The sequence below is a fragment of the Zingiber officinale genome, chromosome 3B (assembly GCF_018446385.1).
Source record: "Zingiber officinale cultivar Zhangliang chromosome 3B, Zo_v1.1, whole genome shotgun sequence".
Classification (NCBI taxonomy): Eukaryota; Viridiplantae; Streptophyta; class Magnoliopsida; order Zingiberales; family Zingiberaceae; genus Zingiber; species Zingiber officinale.
Window position 1 is genome coordinate 77,687,774 of NC_055991.1, and position 17,927 is coordinate 77,705,700.

Below are 17,927 nucleotides of genomic sequence, written 5' to 3' on the forward strand. Positions count from 1 at the left end.
GCTGCCACCTAAAAGGTTTCACTCAGCGTCATGCCTTTTGAGTGAATCTCTTGCAAGATCAGCTAGAGCTCTTGGATTTGTTGATCACTAACTTGAAGTCAACCATCTTGTAGTTTAGGAAGCAGCCAACAATAAACTTTTTGACCAGCATCCTTCGATTTATATTTCTTGTCCAGGAACTCCCACAACTTCTTTGTCATTTTCTTCTCATAATATACAACATACAGTGAGTCTGCCAGACTGTTGAGGATGTAGTTTCGACATAGAAACTTAAACTCGTTTCATTTGTCCACTGTAATGATGATTTTCACATCATTTATACCCTCAGCAAACTTGGAAGGTTCCTCAGTCAAAATCGGTGTCAGGTTCAACATGGTTAGATAGAAGAACATCTTCCTCTGCCACTTGAAGTTTAACCCAATGAACTTCTCTAACTTTTCTCCATTTGTAATTGGATCATTTCCAATTGAGACAGAGGAGGTCGACACGTGTTGAGACTGCTGCATCTCAACATCTTTTGCCACCATCTTAACAGAACAAATCTATTTTAAGATTGTTTCATCACTATCCATAATTTGCCGGAGGGACAGTATTTACTTATCTATCAAGATGGCTTGAGTTGATAATCTCAAGTTATTGGCCTGGCTGAGTAGGCTGATCGCCAATGTCGTCTAGAGCTGCACAAGTCCATTCCGGAGAAGTACTTTGTGGAGACATCGATTCATCAAGTTGTCCAATTGACGAGTGCTCCAGTGTCAAGACGATGAAGTTGGACGACGGCTCGTGACGGATGTTGAATAAACCCGGAATCTAAGTCCAAGTTGTGTGAGGAAGTCGAGGAACAAAAATGTCGAGTCCTATAGCGAGATAATTTTCTTAAAATAGAATTGTCCCCACCAACGGTGCTAAGAGGTCACATTTAGACATCTATTTTCCAAGATAAAATGGTGAAATCATAATAACCTAACACAGATTGACATAACAAACTGAGCATCTATTGAATGAAAAAAATGCCAGGCCAAATGAAGGAGAAAAAATAAAAAAGATTATGATATCTCTCCTTCAATAATTTCTCTCTCACTTGCAAAAGCTTGCTCTCTTTGTTACGTGGCTCACCGAATTACTTATGCTTCTTCAAAAGCTTAAGATACGACTCCTCTTATAAGGATCATCTATCAACCTTTAGCAAGCAAGTGGCACCATGCATGTCCACGCATGCTTAGTAAGCAAACACACGCGGAGTGCATGCAAAGCAACCCATGTAGTGTGCATGCATGTAACACTTGTATATACATGCAAGCCCAACAAAGACAACCCATATAACACAAAGCCCATGCATCAAAAGCCTGTTATTGTGCATGCGCAATCAAAGGCATGATATGCGGTGTGCACTTTCTGTGGCACTTATGCATGCCCGTATGAGAGAAGTGTGACCAATATTGGCTGATGTACATGGGCATATCATACCCTAACCGGTCCAATGTGTGCAACAGTTTCACATAAGAATTTTTAGGTTCATATAATCCAGACCTTAGATTTAGATTTATACTCGTTTGATGTGGGACTATTAACCCACAGGTCGTGTTTTTATTCACTTTTTTGCAACAAGCACAGAGTAAATTAATAGTTAAGAAAAAAACATGAAACAAATTCTTATGAAATGAGGATGAGATAAGTTCTTCAAGTGGCCAATGGAGAATCAACATGATGCCACTTAATTGACAAGTGGTCGAATAAATAAAAACAAATGCAGTAATTTAGATGCACAAGTTGCATGCAAAGATCTTAATTCAATTAGACGGATTAGCTTTCAAGTGCATGGAACCCAGACATATTCCCAAAAAAAAATGATTGAAAATAAGTTAAAGTTATGCAGTTGTAATATTTCAACACAGCACAAAGAGCATCAGAACAATGTAAAATATACAACACTCAGAAATTTAGACAAATTACCGAAAGAAAAGACACAACTATTGAGTTGTAATATTTCAACATAACACTAGGAATGCAACAATGTAATCCACAAAACTCCCAGGAAGGCTTACTAGATATCACTTAAATGATTCCTACCAGTGTCTCATTACTTGTGGACTAAATTGTACCACTCAATCATAGTCATATGATTACGGTTTGATGTAATTTTTTTTTTTTCAAAAAAAACATTAATAAACTGAAACTATGATTATCATCAATGAAAATCCAATGGAGTTTTTTTCTGCTTTGACCCGACAGACATTGTATTTTTAATTTGAATTAGCTGATGTCTCTTTCATATATGATAGCTATAATAGATGCCTCTTCAAAACAAAATTGAGTTGAGAGCTGCTTTTCCCCCCTCCCGATCTGACACATACCCCTCTTCTTCTCCCTCTCTCCCTACCAAATGACGCATGTAGCCCCCTCCTCTTTTTTGTTTTTTTCCTTTTTTTTAATTTCATTTAATTTTTATTTAGTTTTAATTTTTTAATTAATTTTGTTTAAAAATAACTCTCAGTATATTTTAAATTTTCTTTTTTAATTAATTTAATTTATTATTTTTTATCAATACTTATTTTTTCAGTTTTATATAAATTTTATTTAGTTTTTATTTTTTAATTAATTTAATTTATTAATTAATTTAGTTTTATTTTTTAATTAATTTTGTTTATTATTTTTCATTAATATTTATATTTTTTAAATTTTATTTAAGTTTTATTTTTAATTAATTTTATTTATTATTTTTTTAATATTTATTTCTTTAATCAATTTTATTTATTATTATTGTTATCAAATTTTTTTAATTTTTTTAATTTTATATAATTTTTAAATTACTCCTTTCCTGTAAATTACCTTCCTAATTTGACACTTAAATTATCCTCATCCAACTATTGATACATGTCATAATCTTCTCTCCCTTTAAATCATCCCTCCCTCCAACCATTGACATGGTTGGAGGATGAGTAATTTAAAGAGGATGAGAGATTCTGACATGTGTTATGTGTCAATGGTTGGAGGGAGGGATAATTTAAAGGGAGAGAAGATTATGACATGTGTCAATAGTTGGATGAGGGGTAATTTAAGTATCAAATTAGAAAGATAATTTACCGGAAGAGAGTAATTTAAAAATTATATAAAATAAAAAAAATTTAAAAAATTTGATAATAATAATAATAAACAAAATTAATTAAAGAAATAAAACTAAATAAATATTAAAAAATAATAAATAAAACTTAAATAAAATTTAAAAAATATAAGTATTAATGAAAAATAATAAACAAAATTAATTAAAAAATAAAACTAAATAAATTAATAAATATATATAAGTATTAATGAAAAATAATAAATAAAATTGATTAAAAAATTAAAATTAAATAGAAATTTAAAAATATATAAGTAGGAATGAAAAAATTAATAAATTAAATTAAATTTAAAAATAAAACTAAAAAAAATCAAAAAAGATAGAGGGGCAGAACAGACATTTAAAGGGGAGAGAGGGGGGGGAAGGGAGGTGCGCGTGTCAGGAGAGGAGAGAAAAGCAATTTACAATCGAGTTTCATGTTACCTTGTTCCTTTTTGTTTCCTCAGAGGAAAACAGAGTTAAAAAATAATCATCAGCCTAATGGATATCAAATGTGCAGGCATTAATTACTGGATAACATACTGTCAAAACGTCACTAATCAGGTAATTATGTTTAAGTAGAAGAAAATGTTATAAAATCCACTGTCACAAGAAAATCATGAATTAATATTGTTCTATATCCCTTCCAGATTCCTCAGATGTAGTGCTGTGATTGTGAAGATCATGGCATGGTCGGTAGGATCCCAATCAGAAAATAATCAAATCCACCATCAAAAGATCAAGTGAACATCCATTTTACAATCTCTGATATGACATTCAGCAGTACCAGGAAAAAAATATATCAATTTCAATATCCGAAGATTATACTACCACACTTAGAATAATTTGTTGGATATAAATGATGTGAATGGAGAAAGGTGAAAAAAGAAAGAGGATCCATTGTGAATGAGACTTTAGTCCTACATTGACAGTTTCATGGTATGTTGGTTGGTTTATATTGAGAATATGAACAAATGCATGGAGAGAAATTCTTTCTTATGGGCATGACAGTTCAAGGCAAAATTATCCAAGTCAAATAAAAGTACTTTATCAAGACCTGCTCAAGATAACTCATTTCGACCTTGGATGTATAAATTAAACAAGCCCTCAATACCAATGCGATCATATGGTATCTTCCCTAATAACATGCAGCGAAAGGACGGTATCTCCTATCTCCATTGATGGAACCCCATACTACTAGGGGTTCTATTACCGGCAAGGGGGGATGGCCGCCGATGCCACCCCCCCTCTGGATCCGCCCCTGGAAGCGGCGATGACTTGGTACGACGCCAAAAGACCACTTTTTTGGGGGCAGCTCGAGCTGGAAATGGGGGAACAAACCAACAAGCCAGGGGCTCAAAAGGGGTTTGTCGAAGCGATTGAGGCCCCGCTCGATCGGCACGAGCAGTACAGGCCCATGATAGCCTATTGATCGCCTATACGACATCCAGACGAACTAAATCACATCTCAAGGATACAGTGTACATCATGAAAATGTCATAGTCGTCCGATCGGCACTGGGATACGGGGACATGGTATTTTCGGGACAGAAAATCTCATCTCGCAAGCAGATGAGATCCTCTGTCTCGAAAATACCGTGTCCTCGTGTCTCAACGTCGATCGGACGAACTAAATCACATCTCAAGGATACAGTGTACATCATGAAAATGTCATAACCGTCCGATCGGCACGGGGACACGGTATTTTCGGGATAGAGAATCTCATCTCACAAGCAGATGAGATCCTCTGTCCCGAAAATACCGTGTCCCCGTGTCTCAACGCCGATCGGACGAACTAAATCATATCTCAAGGATGCAGCATACATCATGAAAATGTTATAGCCGTCCGATCGGCACTGGGACACAGAGACACGATATTTTCGGGACAGAGAATCTCATCTCCTCAGCAAGACCCTTAAAACAAGCCACCAATAGACGATCATGACTTTAGACTATCAGTTAAATCACATAATTATACGGCATCCAGACCAACACGAGCATGGGCCTGTATTGCTCGTGCCCATAAGCCTACAAGCTCAGTTTGATTAAAAAAATAAGAGAAAAAAAAGAATTATATTGAAAGTTATTTTTTATTTAATTTTATTAAAACTATTTATATTATTAATAATAATTTATATATGAAAATAGTGGCTTACGAGCCATCTCGAGTAAGGATTTAGACAGGGATGGATGTTAATTCGATGAATCGAATTGAAAAAAAGGATTTTATAATAAAATATCAATCCGCTGCTATTTCTCTGAAACGTGTTATATAAGAATTCAATATTTATCATCTCAGGCTAGAGCAAATTCAGGTGATAAGGAAAACGTTCTAGAAGGTGGGTTTTCTGGCTTGTCGGTGTTACTGGAATTCAGAAGGTGACTTATCCGATTTGATCCGACTAATTTTAAAAATGACCTGACTAATTTTGAAAGTAATTTATCCGATCAGAATCAACTAATTTTAAAAGTGACCATCTAGCCCCACTAGAATCCGGAAGGTGATCTATTTAACTTGAGCCGACTAATCTTGAAAATAATCCGACTAACCTTGAAAATAATCTATCTGACTAATTCCACTAGAATCCGGAAGGTGACCTATCCGACCCGAACTGACTAATCTTAAAGATAATCTATCCGTTCCGATCCGACTAATCATGCAGATGATATGTCTAAACTGACTAATTCTAAAAGTGATCAATCTGTCCCCAGAATTAATCCACGATGCTTGATTAACTATAGAAATGCTTTACATTGCCATCATAACGTATTCAACTACTTAGTCGAGAAATGTAGAAATGCATTAAGTGATAATTGACTACACAGACGACCAAATACTTAGAAATAATAGACCATGACAAATACATGTTAGACAATCTGTCGGAGATATTTAGGAATTAGTCAAATTTAAACTACATTGAATTAAATTTAATTTATCTGTCGAGATGACATAAGCTGATAATCTCAAGCTGCCAGCGAAGGTTGATTTCTACCAAGTGTTACATGCAAACTGGTTGAGTAAACAGAGAGGCCGAGTGGGAAGATCGGTCGAACGAGCAGTATAGCCGATCGAGCTATGTAGCAGATCAGGCAAAGCCGATCAAGTGGTAGATCAGGCGAGTGAGGCAGAGCGGGTCATGAGGCTGAGCAGCCAAATGACAGAGCGACCAAGTGGTTAATGTGAATGGTTTGCAGATCAAATAGAGAATCCCACCAGGCAAAGCGACCGATCGGGTTCAGTAGAGAAGCCGACTGGGTGGTGCAGTCGACCGAGGCCAACGATAGTCATAGTTTCCTTGAAATATATTCGCCCCACCTCCAACTGTACTTTGAGGTTTACTCGGATCGTCTGTTTCTCAGGATACAACGGTTAACCGTGATTCCCACCAAGTACTAATGGTCACGACGAACTGAGTGGTACCTGACTGCTATCACTGACACTCCGTTGAACAAGAGTTGCACGATAGAGGAGGAGAGGAACAGAGGTGGAAAACTACTGCTTCGTTTTTATGTGTCTTGCTCAAGACCATGGTCTCCCTTTATGTAGGAGCACCATCTCTTATCAGCATTAAATGATAAGTAATGGTCATTTAATACCCAAGGATTAATGAACCAACGACCATTACTATTCGGGAGGCTACGAAAATAATGGTTAATGTTTCCGTTACCTTCTTGAGCAGCAAAAAGAACTCACGACGTAATAAAATATTGATTATTTCACTTGGACAAATTTTATCCTTACAAAGCACTAATGGTCATGGTGAACTGAGTGGTACCCGATTGCTACCACGGACACTCCACCAAGCAAGAATTGCATGATAGAGGAGGGGAACGGAGGTGGAGAACTACTACTTCTTTTCTGTGTGTCTTGCTCAAGACTATGATCTCCCTTTATGTATGAGCACCATCTCTTATCAACATTAAATGGTGAGTAATGGTCATTTAATATCTAAGGATTAACGAGCCAACGACCATTACTATCCAGGAGGTTATGAAAATAATGGTTAATACTTCTGTTATCTTCTTGAGCAACAAAAAGAATTCACGATGTGGCAAAATGTTAGTTGTTCAATTTGGACAAATTTTACCCCGATCGATCTGGCATTCGGCGCGCGCATGGTTCAGTACAATCTGGATCCTGGATTTGCACTATCTGTGCACCCATATATGAGGAAGAGTCTCTCCCCATGCATTGTTAAAATGAATCAATATAAATCAGCTAATACGAGACTAAAATCTCATTCATAATAAAAAAATTTCTTTCATTTTCCACCTCTTCCCCATTCACATAAATCTAATACTAAATTTAATAAATAATATTTATATTTGACATAAAAAATCAAAATGATGCCTTTTATTTATATATCGCAGCTCCGCTCCAGTTTTTGATAGTGTTGCTTGGTTGAAGTTACTCGCGCCTTTTAGAAAAAAATAGCAAGCGACTGGACAATTCTCACGGGTGGGAAGGGTTCGATTCCAGTAAGTTCACTTACGGCGATTGAATTTCAAATATGCATTAGTGCCGCGTCATGAGTTACGAGCAACATCATCTATCAACGATATAAATAGTTAGGAACGCCTGTTCAATTGCTATCTTTTTGTTGTTGCATACTTTAATAAATTTAGTATGAACTTTAATTTTTAATATCAATACAATATATCAATTATGTCATATACCTAATTCAATAGAACAAAGGCATCCAAAAAATGAGAACAAACAAAATATTCTTCTATTTTTCATGCATTTAAATAACTACTACACTGTCCAATCAGAATTCTCTTAAGACGGCAAAACAGGTCTTGTTATTATGCAATTCGATATGCATGGACTACATGTACTGCCGAGATCAATTCGATATTCAATGCCATTGCACAAGAATACCAGATACAAATTCAATTGTGATCTACCTTCAATCAAGCAACTCCGAGATCGGACTCTTCCTGAATGCATCGATACCCTTCAGTTGTGCGATCATAATCTTGTTAGGAAATAGGTTGTCGGCTTTCATCCGTGCCACGAAGCCATAGGCAGGTGTCTTGGCATTCACATAGGCCTGGAGCAGAGACTGGTATTGCTTGGGTCCACTGACATATCCCATCTGCTCCAGCCGGTGAAAAATCTTTTCGGTATTATGGATATCACCCCTTTTAGCATATTGATCCATCACAGTTATAAAAGAGCTGTAGAGAGGTCTAAGCCTCTTTTGTTGAAAAGCCTTGTGCAATATTGAGTCTGCTTTCTCCACCTCCCCTGATTCAGCGTAGAGTTTCACTAGCGCATCCCAAGTCACAGGACTGATTTGGCATCCGCTCTCAGACATCCGATTTATCAATTCCTTTCCTTTGGCCACTAGCTTGTTGTTCACATAAACCTGTAACATGGCGCCATAGGCCTTCGAAGAAACATTCCAAGTCTTGACCACCTGCTCAAAGACTTCCTCCGCCTTCTCAATTTGCCCAAGCTTACCCCATGCCTCCATTGCAGCTAGACACTCATCCAGATAAGGTTTCTCATCCCACACTTTCCATATTCTTGCAACGTCGTCTGCTTTGCCCAAGGCAGCGTACAGAGGGAGAAGAATGTGGCAAACGTAGCGATTCTCCAGGACACCATTTCCTTCCATCTCTTTCAATGCTGCCTCTGCTTTTTCCTTCAAACCAGCGAATATGTAAGCTTTTGCAACCAAGGACTTGATTAGAAGATCAGGTTCCACACCTTCAGATTTCATCGTCTCCAGAATATGCTCCATACCCAATATGTCATGGGTTTGGCATTTGACACCGAGTAGCACCGTATAAGTGAAGAGCGTAGGTTTTATTTTTTCCTTTTCCATCATCAAGAGTACGTCAGCGATCTTCTTCCGGTCTACCCGTTTGTAGAGCACCAACAACTGTTCACAAGTAAAAGCTGTGATTGGAAGACCGAGATCTCTGATTTTGCGGAACACTTCTTCTGCTTTCTTGACATTACTAGCAGCAACACAATTAGCCAACAAAGTTCTGTAAACCACCTCACTCCTGAATGATTCTGGAATTTTCTCGATGTACTTTTCAGCCTTGAATAGACCATTAACCTTTGCAATCAAATCCAAATGAGAAACGTAGTCCCTCGCTTCAAGTTCAATTTTCTTACTAGCTTCTAGCCATTCAACAAACTGCAAATGTCAACAAAAGGAGAAGTCCAGAGTTTTAGACGATAAAAGACTCGAAAAGGAAAACATAGGACCAAATAATTAAGCAAAGGTATACATAAACATTTTCATTCATTTCATTTCATATACCAAACAATAGTCTAAAGAACTACAAATGTTGAACTACCATTGAAAAACAAGCATTTATGTCGTTCGAGCTGCTTATGCAAGTTCCAGTTTTTTAAAATGGTCCTTACAGACTACAGTGCAGGAATAAACAGACATGAATTGAACAAGAGTCATTATAGAAAAAGGAGGATAATTTGATTCAGCAGAATTTGATTGTGCAAAATGTAATGGTCCTCGAAGTGAAGACCAGTTATGTCCCTACTATGACTTCAATGCATTTAATGGATCAACATTTAACACAATACAGACCACATTCAACCCTGGCGCAGTGGGCAATTTGCTTTTGCTCAAGGATGCCCAATGCATTTAAACTAGACAATACTATAAACGACAAGGTGCGCCTGTTTGGGATAGTATATAATGATGCAGTACCCAGATGAATTACAAAAAGAAATATTATAAAAAAACTGAGAATTGCATGCCCCGATCAAAATCTAAGAAAGAAGTTGTTTGAATGGTTTGGCCATACTATCAGACAACTCGAAATGGAAAGCCCTAGTCCACTTTGTTGATAGTAATTATCACCGAAAAGAAAAGTTTGATCTTCAATTAGCACACCAGAGGTCAAGATCAATTTTAGAAACATTGTAATTCTAGGTAAGTACTAGGGTCAAGATACAATCACCTGGAGTGCAATTGAGTAGAGACGTCGCTTCCTCAGCTTAAACATAGCAAGATTTATCTCATCTCTCCCAAGAGAATTCCCTTCCTCAGCATACTTATCAAGTGCTCTTATTAAAGAATTCCTCGGGGTTTCCTTTATTATCTTGAAAATTGGAGAATGTAAGAGCCTTAACCGCTCCTTTTTCGCCCCACCTTCACTTGCTTCAACACCTACCAAGTCAAGTGAACTTACTGCAGTTTCATCATATTCTTCGGAAAACTCCCCTTCGGAAATGAGCTCTTCATCATCTCCTTTGCCTGCACCATCCACAGAATCAGCAGATTCCAGTGGTACCTCCAGGTCAGAAAACCCATCTTCTAGATCGTCTTCCTTATCGCCTGAATTTGCTCCAGCCTGAGAAGATACATATCGACTCCAAAGGACAGGTTTCAGAGAAATAGACCCATGTGTATATGACTTCAGTTGAATGGAGCTGCTACTTATATTAGAGCCTTTTGAGTAAAGGAACTCTTCAAGCTTTAAACTACCACTGCCTACATATGTAGTCAAGCTAGGACTACAAGGAAAACCAATGCAGTTGCTCCTGAAATTTGAATGCAAAAATGAGAATTCTATTCTAACCTTCATGGCAAAAATCATGAATATAGCTTTTAACTCGTCGATTGAGAATGCTCCCAAAATTTGATGATAATATATTAGAAAAAATCATGTCCTTGAAAACATGCATATTTTGGAGGAAGGATTGACTCTTATGCAAGCAAAGACAAAAAAGACAACTTAAAAGAACTAGGATGATAATGATTGGCAATCTAACCAAGTTGCTTCTTTTAAGTTCAAACAAATTAAAATCTGACAATTATATTAAGTTGACTGGCTTGGACCTCAATTTGGCGATGAAAACCATATGAATACAAATAGTGTTGAATTTGATCGATGCCAGTTGAAGCTTGATTCAGTTCGGCTGAGGTGAACACTTTTCTCTCAAGGTGGATTGAAAATTGATTTTAGCCCAAGATGGTCACAATCCAACCAAGGTGAATAGGTCAATCTTCAGGTGAACACCTTGCAATGCTTCTTACCACAAGACCCCAAGTTGGCACCGGCTAATTCTACAAAGTAGCATGTGCTCACACTATTGATTACCAAGGCCATGCATGTAAGAGCCATTTAAGAGTAGTCATGTTGACGGTTAATATTACCAGCATAATGGAAACTTATGTGAAAAGATATATTCTGTGTTAAGGAATTGTAGCATTTGGGCCATCTACCACAACAAATGTATATTTTGAACAACAAATGTTGGTGGTGATCATCAAAGTAATATTTAATAAAGAATCAAAATAACTTTTTATTTCGACTATATTCTGAGATCTGTATGATTCTTATAATGCTTTCATTAGACTTGTTTTGTTTGTAAAATTCTTATTCTTTATATTGACTTCATAGATGGGCAATTACTATTAGTTATCTACAGGGTACAGTCACTAGCAGGCTTAGACAATTCCTTTCACGATATTTCATTTCCTCAGGGAAAAGAAAATAAACCAACTTGGATCCAATTAACTCTAATGTAACAGTCACTAGCAGGCTTAGACAATTCCTTTCAGAATATTTCATTTCCTCAGGGAAAAGAAAATAAACCAACTTGGATCCAATTAACTCTGTTGTTGTTGTCACACTCCCTTCTATCATTAGTTTTGGTTTCATTCTTAGTATCTACTGCCCCAAGGAAAGCTGCATGGTTGGAAGGGGAAAAAAAACAATGCACCTATTCATAAAGTATTAGATATTTTACAGTATATTTTTTCTTCACTCATTAAGTAGATGCTCAAATGGTCTATTTATTCTGTGAAATCTAGTTAAACATCTTAACTGAATTAAGGCATTTAATTGTTCAAAATAACTACTAAGGCCCTCATCAGCCCCTACTTACACTCTACCTCAATTGAGGCACAAGTTTGATCATGTAGTGGTATGATAGCATTACAAATTTTAAGCTTGAATGACATGCAAAAACTACTTTACCAACATTTAGACACTGTTGTAACATTTGTTCTACTTTGCTTTGGAAACCAAGTCACAGAAATATCGTACCTTTTATCTCTCAGCTTCAGCTCAGTCCACCCATGACCCTTTGACAGAAGAAGAGAGTAGCCATTCTTCACAGGATTAGGATTTCCATGTTTATCACATACCCCATCACCTACTACTACTCCATAATCACACTGTACAAGAAAGCAAAGAGTAAATTAATAGTTAAGAAAAAAAACATGAAATAAATTCTTAAGAAAAGAGGATAAGATAAGTTTTTCAGATGTCCTATGGAGAATCAACATTAATGTCACTTGATAGACAATTAGTCAATTAAATAAAATCAAAAGCAGAAATTTAGATGCACAAGTTGCATGCAGACATCTTAATTCAATTAGACAGAATAGCTCTCAAGAGCATGAAACATTGAAACCCATACAAATTACCAAAACAACAGATTAAAAATAAGTTAAAATCTATGTAATTGTATTATTTCAACAAAACACAAGTGGGAGTAAAACAATGTAAATATACAACATTAAGAAATCTAGAAAAATTACCAAAACAAAAGATTACCAAAACAAAAGATAACAGAAAAGGAACAACCACAGAGTTGCAATGTTTCAACAAAAGACTAGTAGTACAACAATGTAATACACAAAAGTCCCAAGAAAATTGTGTATTACACTGTTATTGTACTAGATATTACTAGAAATATTTAGTACATTGTAATATCCCAACAATGTAGTTCAAATCTAGTAGTACAACCAGATATTACTTAAATGATTCCCACAGTATCTCATTACTTGTGGAGAAAATTGTAATTGTAGCACTCAATCATAGCTTATGATTACAGTTTGATGTAATTTTTCTTCTTTTTTTGTTTTTTTTTTTTAAAGTAATCAACTCAAAACGTGATTATCAATGCAAATCTAATGGACCTGTTTCTGGTTTGACCCAACAGAATATTGTGTTTTTTATTTGAATTAGCTGATGTATCTTTACTGTTGAATGGCCATAATAGGTACCTCTTCAAATCAAAATCAAGGCTCATGTTACCTTGTTCCTTTCAAATTCCTTAAAGGGAAACATAGTTCCAAAATAATTATCATCTAGATAAGTATCAAATGGGCAGGCATCGATAACTAAAAGTAGGATGCGATACTGTCAAAGTGTTAGTTCTATAATAACACTAACACAAGAAAAGCCTGAATGAATAATGTTATACTTATATGTTCTTTCCAGATTCCTCATATGTAGTGTTGTTAGGATCATGGTACAGGCAGTAGGATCACAGTCAGAAAATAAACAAACCCACCATCAAAACTACAACCTTTGATACGGAATTCAAAATAACCAGGAAAATACACAATTATCCAATTTCAATCTCCGAGGATCAATAACCAACACACTTGGAGCGATTTCACAGTGGATTTGTCGCTCCACAGTGGATTTGTGCCCGACTATATGGTATCTTCCCTGACAAGATATTTACAATCGAAAAATCAATGATTCCCAAGAGGCAACCAACTCGGAGTAGGTGAACACAAGCTACGGAGCATTGACACAGTGAATCAGGAACAACAGGTACAAACAACCGCACAACGTTGCCAAATCGCAAGCGAGAGTCTACCATCCAAATCAAAAGGCGATTAAAATCAAGGTTAAACTACGATCACCTTAGTTATCTTCTCCGGGAGGAGCAGCCCGGTGCTGGCCTTGGAGGAAGGGACGGGCTTCTCCACGAGAACACGGTTGAGCAAAGGAATCTGACGCTTCGCCATTGACGCCGACGAGAAGCAGAAGCGACGGCGACCCAAGACGACGTCGGAAGACCACCTTTTTGAGGGCAGCTCGAGCTAGAAATGGGGAAGCGTGTAGGGGGAGGGGTTCAAGAAGGGGTTTATCGGAGCGAGCCTTAAAATACTAAAATGCCCTCGTCTTTTATTCAAACTATGGATTTTTTATAGTTAAATAAGGGATAAAATTGGATTTTGAAATCTAGGGTTTTAGAAACGAATGTGGTAGCAACGCGTTTGACTTTTCTTGGGCTTGGCCCAACGCAAGTAATGCTAAAGGGATAGCAGAGTCTACGTTTAAAAAATTAAAAGGCCCTCTAATTATTAAAAATTAATAATAAATTTTTAAAAAAATCAACAAGATATTTTATTATATTTTTAATATAAAAAATATTCCTATTTCAGTGTAGTTGTAATAAGTTAATATAAATATAACAAGAATAATTTAATTCAATTTAAAAATTTATGAATATAACACTTTTATATAATACAATAATCAAATCTTATATCAATTAAATGACATTAATTATATGTATTCTTATACGCCATTAAACTCGATCCTTATTATATTATCATTTATATTTAAATATATTTTATATTATTTTATTATTACTAATTAAGTTTTTTTTATATTTCTCTTCCTCAAGTCATATTTATCATAATTTCATATCACCTAATTAGAAATTTATTAGTCATCTAAGTATATGTTTGTACTATCTTAAATATGTCTCCCAGAGTTGTTCCTAATAGGTACAATTTTGACTTTCTCTCTAATATTTTTATTTTTTTTATCATATTTATCATTGCATTCTTATCTCTTACTTATATTTTTTAGTCATAGCTAAACATTCAACTTCATTAACCATCATTTTATAAAAAAATTTATGTTTTAGAGGTATTTTATGATCACAAAGAACACCTTCAACCATTTATTGATGCAATTTTTTCTGGTCAAAGTTAATCAAGTTGACCAAACTTGACTTAGCCTGAGCTTGAGTTTCGATGTTTGACAATATGAGAGGAAGAAGTCAAATATGTCACGATTGACTAGATATTTGACAATATATGTAGATTATTAGTGTAATTGTCCATATGGGAGATTGACAATCAAAGATTGACTAGATATTTGATTGGGAAGTCCTAACTGGAGGTTAGGTAAGGGCCAAACCAATGGGAATGTTGATAGAAGAAGAAAATCTAAGTAGGTCAGTATTGATCGACACTTGGTGTGGGAAAGTTCTGATACGTGACAGCTAGAAAGTCCTAGTAAGTGAAGCTAAGCAGTGAAAAGTCCTGGTGAGTGAAGTCGGATAGTTGGAAAGTCCTGATGAGTGAAGTCAGATAGTTGGAAAGTCTTGGTGAGTGAACTAGACAGTTGAAAAGTCTCGGTGAGGGAAGACAGACAGTTGGAAAGCCCCGGTGAGTGAAGACAGACAGTTGGGAAGTCCTGGTGAGTGAAGTCCAACAGTTGGAAAGTCTCTATGAGTTAAGTCAGACAATTGGAAAGTCTTGGTGAGTGAAGTCAGGTAGTTGGAAAGTCCCGGTGAGTAAAGCGGAGCAGCTGAAAAGTCTTGGTGAGTGAAGTCAGATAGTTAGAAAGTCTTGGTGAGTGAAGCCAGACAGTGAAAAGTCCTGATGAGTGAAGTCAGGTAGTTGAGAAGCTCTAGTGAGTAAAGCTAGGCGGATAGTGAAAAGTCCCAGTGAGTAAAGCTAGATGAAAAGCTCTAGTAAGTGAAGTTAGGCAAATGAAAATCCTAGTAAGTGAAGCCAGGTGGGAAAATCCTAGTAAGTGAAGTTAAGTGGTGAAAAGCTTTCGTAAGTGAAGCCAAACATGTGAAAATCCAGGTGGGTCAAGGTTGACCAGACACCTGGTGTATGAAAGTCTAAGTAAATCATGGAGGACCAGACACTTGACATGAGACAGTAAGTCCAAGTGGATTAAGGTTAATCAGACACTTGGCACGAGGAGAAAAGTTCAAGTGGGTCAAAGGATTGGTCGAACACTTGGTGATGAAGTTCCAGCATGTCATGATCAATCGAATGTTGGGTAAGGGAACCTTAGACTTAGATTAAACAAATTAGGGTTGGAGCAATCGATTGGGGTAATTGATTGTTCCTAAGCTAATTGATTAGCTAATCGATCAGGTGGTTCTTGCGAGCTTACTCTTCCTCCTAGTCCAAATAAGTGTATACAATACCATCTAAACAAGGATAGGAGACTTTGCCTACATATGGGCTCTTACGAATAAAGGCTCTTTAACAGAATCTTGGATGCAATCAAATAGGCAGATAAAAGGGGCCACAACATCAGAGTATACTGATGAACATGCTCAGAAATCTGTTAAGGTAAACTTCTTGATCCATTTTTCTCGTAACCTATCCAACTAAACCATAACCTCCTTTTTATCTCTTCTAGTTTTATTCTTTAAGCGTCCACTTAAGTCAATTGGTGGTAGATTTGGCGCACTCTAACAAGATTTTGAAGGATTGTGTAAAGGAATTAGAGTCTACTTCTACCACTGCAAATGATTTGAGAAGAAAAATGGAGGAACAAGCCCTACTTCTTTCAAGTACAGAAAGTGCATTGCAAGAATGTCGACAATTGGTAGAGTCTCAACACTCCAAGAGTCAGAAACTGGAGTTGATGTTGCAAGGTAGTGAATCCATGCTTCAAATGGAAAGAGCCTTGAAAGACAAAGTCCTTGTTGATCTAGCTCTTAAAACTTCTTTGTTGGAAAGGATAGAGCTTTCCCATTCATCCGATTCTCCTGGATTGAATCAGGAGTTAGCTAGCAAAAACTTCTTATTGTTGCTGGTTAGTCCTAAGAAAAAGTACCGGTTCCACTGTATAAAATTTTTTTGTATAAGTGTCGAACCTTTCCTTAAATAACCTATTGTGTTCTTTAGAAGTTAAATTACGAATCGCAGACGGAACTTAACATCATTGATTCCAAATTTAACTTATCTGTTTTAATGGTTTAGATTTGAATCGCAAGTGGAACTTAACACTATTGATTCAAATCTACCTAAGTTATTAATTCCATTAAATATTAATTTCCAAAATTGGCTTCCAGGACTGCATGGTGAGACACATAACCTTCTTGGATATGAGAGCAACCACCACCACCTAGGCAAAGCCTTTTAAAGAAAGCTAATATTTAATTTCCTTAAATAACTCCAAGTTAACCAAAAAGAACAATCGAATCACAAATTCGAAAAAGAAGAAAACACAAACTCGAAAAATAAATTTAATAAATTAGATCTAATTGCCTCTTGTATTTAGAATTCATACAAAGAAAAATAACTAGTATGATGCGGAAGAAAACTACTAGTTATACCTTCTCTTTGTAAGCTAATGACCTCAAGATCTTCTGCCATATTCTTCGCCTCGCCTTGGACGTCGTGTAGGCGACGATCCTCCAAGATGAACACCACCCAAAATCTTCCTCCTCTTCTTCTAAAATCCGGCCACCACCACCACCAAGGAGAAGAGAGCAAAAGGGAAAAGAGAAGGGAGAGAGGGATCGACCACTTGAGATCTCCAAGCAAAAGAATAAGAGTTGTGTTTCATAAAGCCCCCTCACCCCTTCTTTTATATTACTTGTCCAAGGCAAATAAGGGAAGAATTAAAAAAAAAATTAAAATCTTCCAAGAGTTTTTCTTTTTTTCTTTTAATTTTTCCTTTTCTTTCCTCTTGATTGAATCAATCACCAACATTAATTTTGTGATGATTTTTTTTATTTTAATTATGGTCGACCCCTTGCTTGGGCACCAAGCAAGGTGGCCGACTACCTCATCAAGAGAAAAGGAAATATATTTTTAAAAATTTTACAAGAAGAAATCCTCTTATAAAATTTACAAACTCTCTTTCATAAAGTAGGAGTTAAAAAAGGAAAGTTCTAAAAATTAAAACCATGTTTTAAAATTTAAAACTTCTCTTATAAAATTTCCTTTTTTAACGTGATGATAGAAAATTTTAATTTTAAAACTTATCTTCCTTTTTTTTCTCTTAAACCATGAGGATGGTTAGAAAAGGAAAGTTTTAAAATTTTTAAA

General features: G+C 36.0%; 1 protein-coding gene across 1 annotated transcript; it reads right to left on the reverse strand.

The window, feature by feature from the left end:
- Positions 1-7,804: 7,804 nt before the first annotated feature.
- LOC122056602 (pentatricopeptide repeat-containing protein At1g80270, mitochondrial-like) lies at positions 7,805-13,954 on the reverse strand. The gene is made up of 4 exons (XM_042618619.1): positions 13,752-13,954; positions 12,136-12,266; positions 10,042-10,624; positions 7,805-9,251 (listed from the first exon to the last, which is right to left on the reverse strand). The coding sequence occupies exons 1-4, from the start codon at positions 13,854-13,856 to the stop codon at positions 8,007-8,009; spliced, it is 2,064 nt and encodes a 687-aa protein (XP_042474553.1). The 5' UTR covers positions 13,857-13,954; the 3' UTR covers positions 7,805-8,006.
- Positions 13,955-17,927: the final 3,973 nt, after the last annotated feature.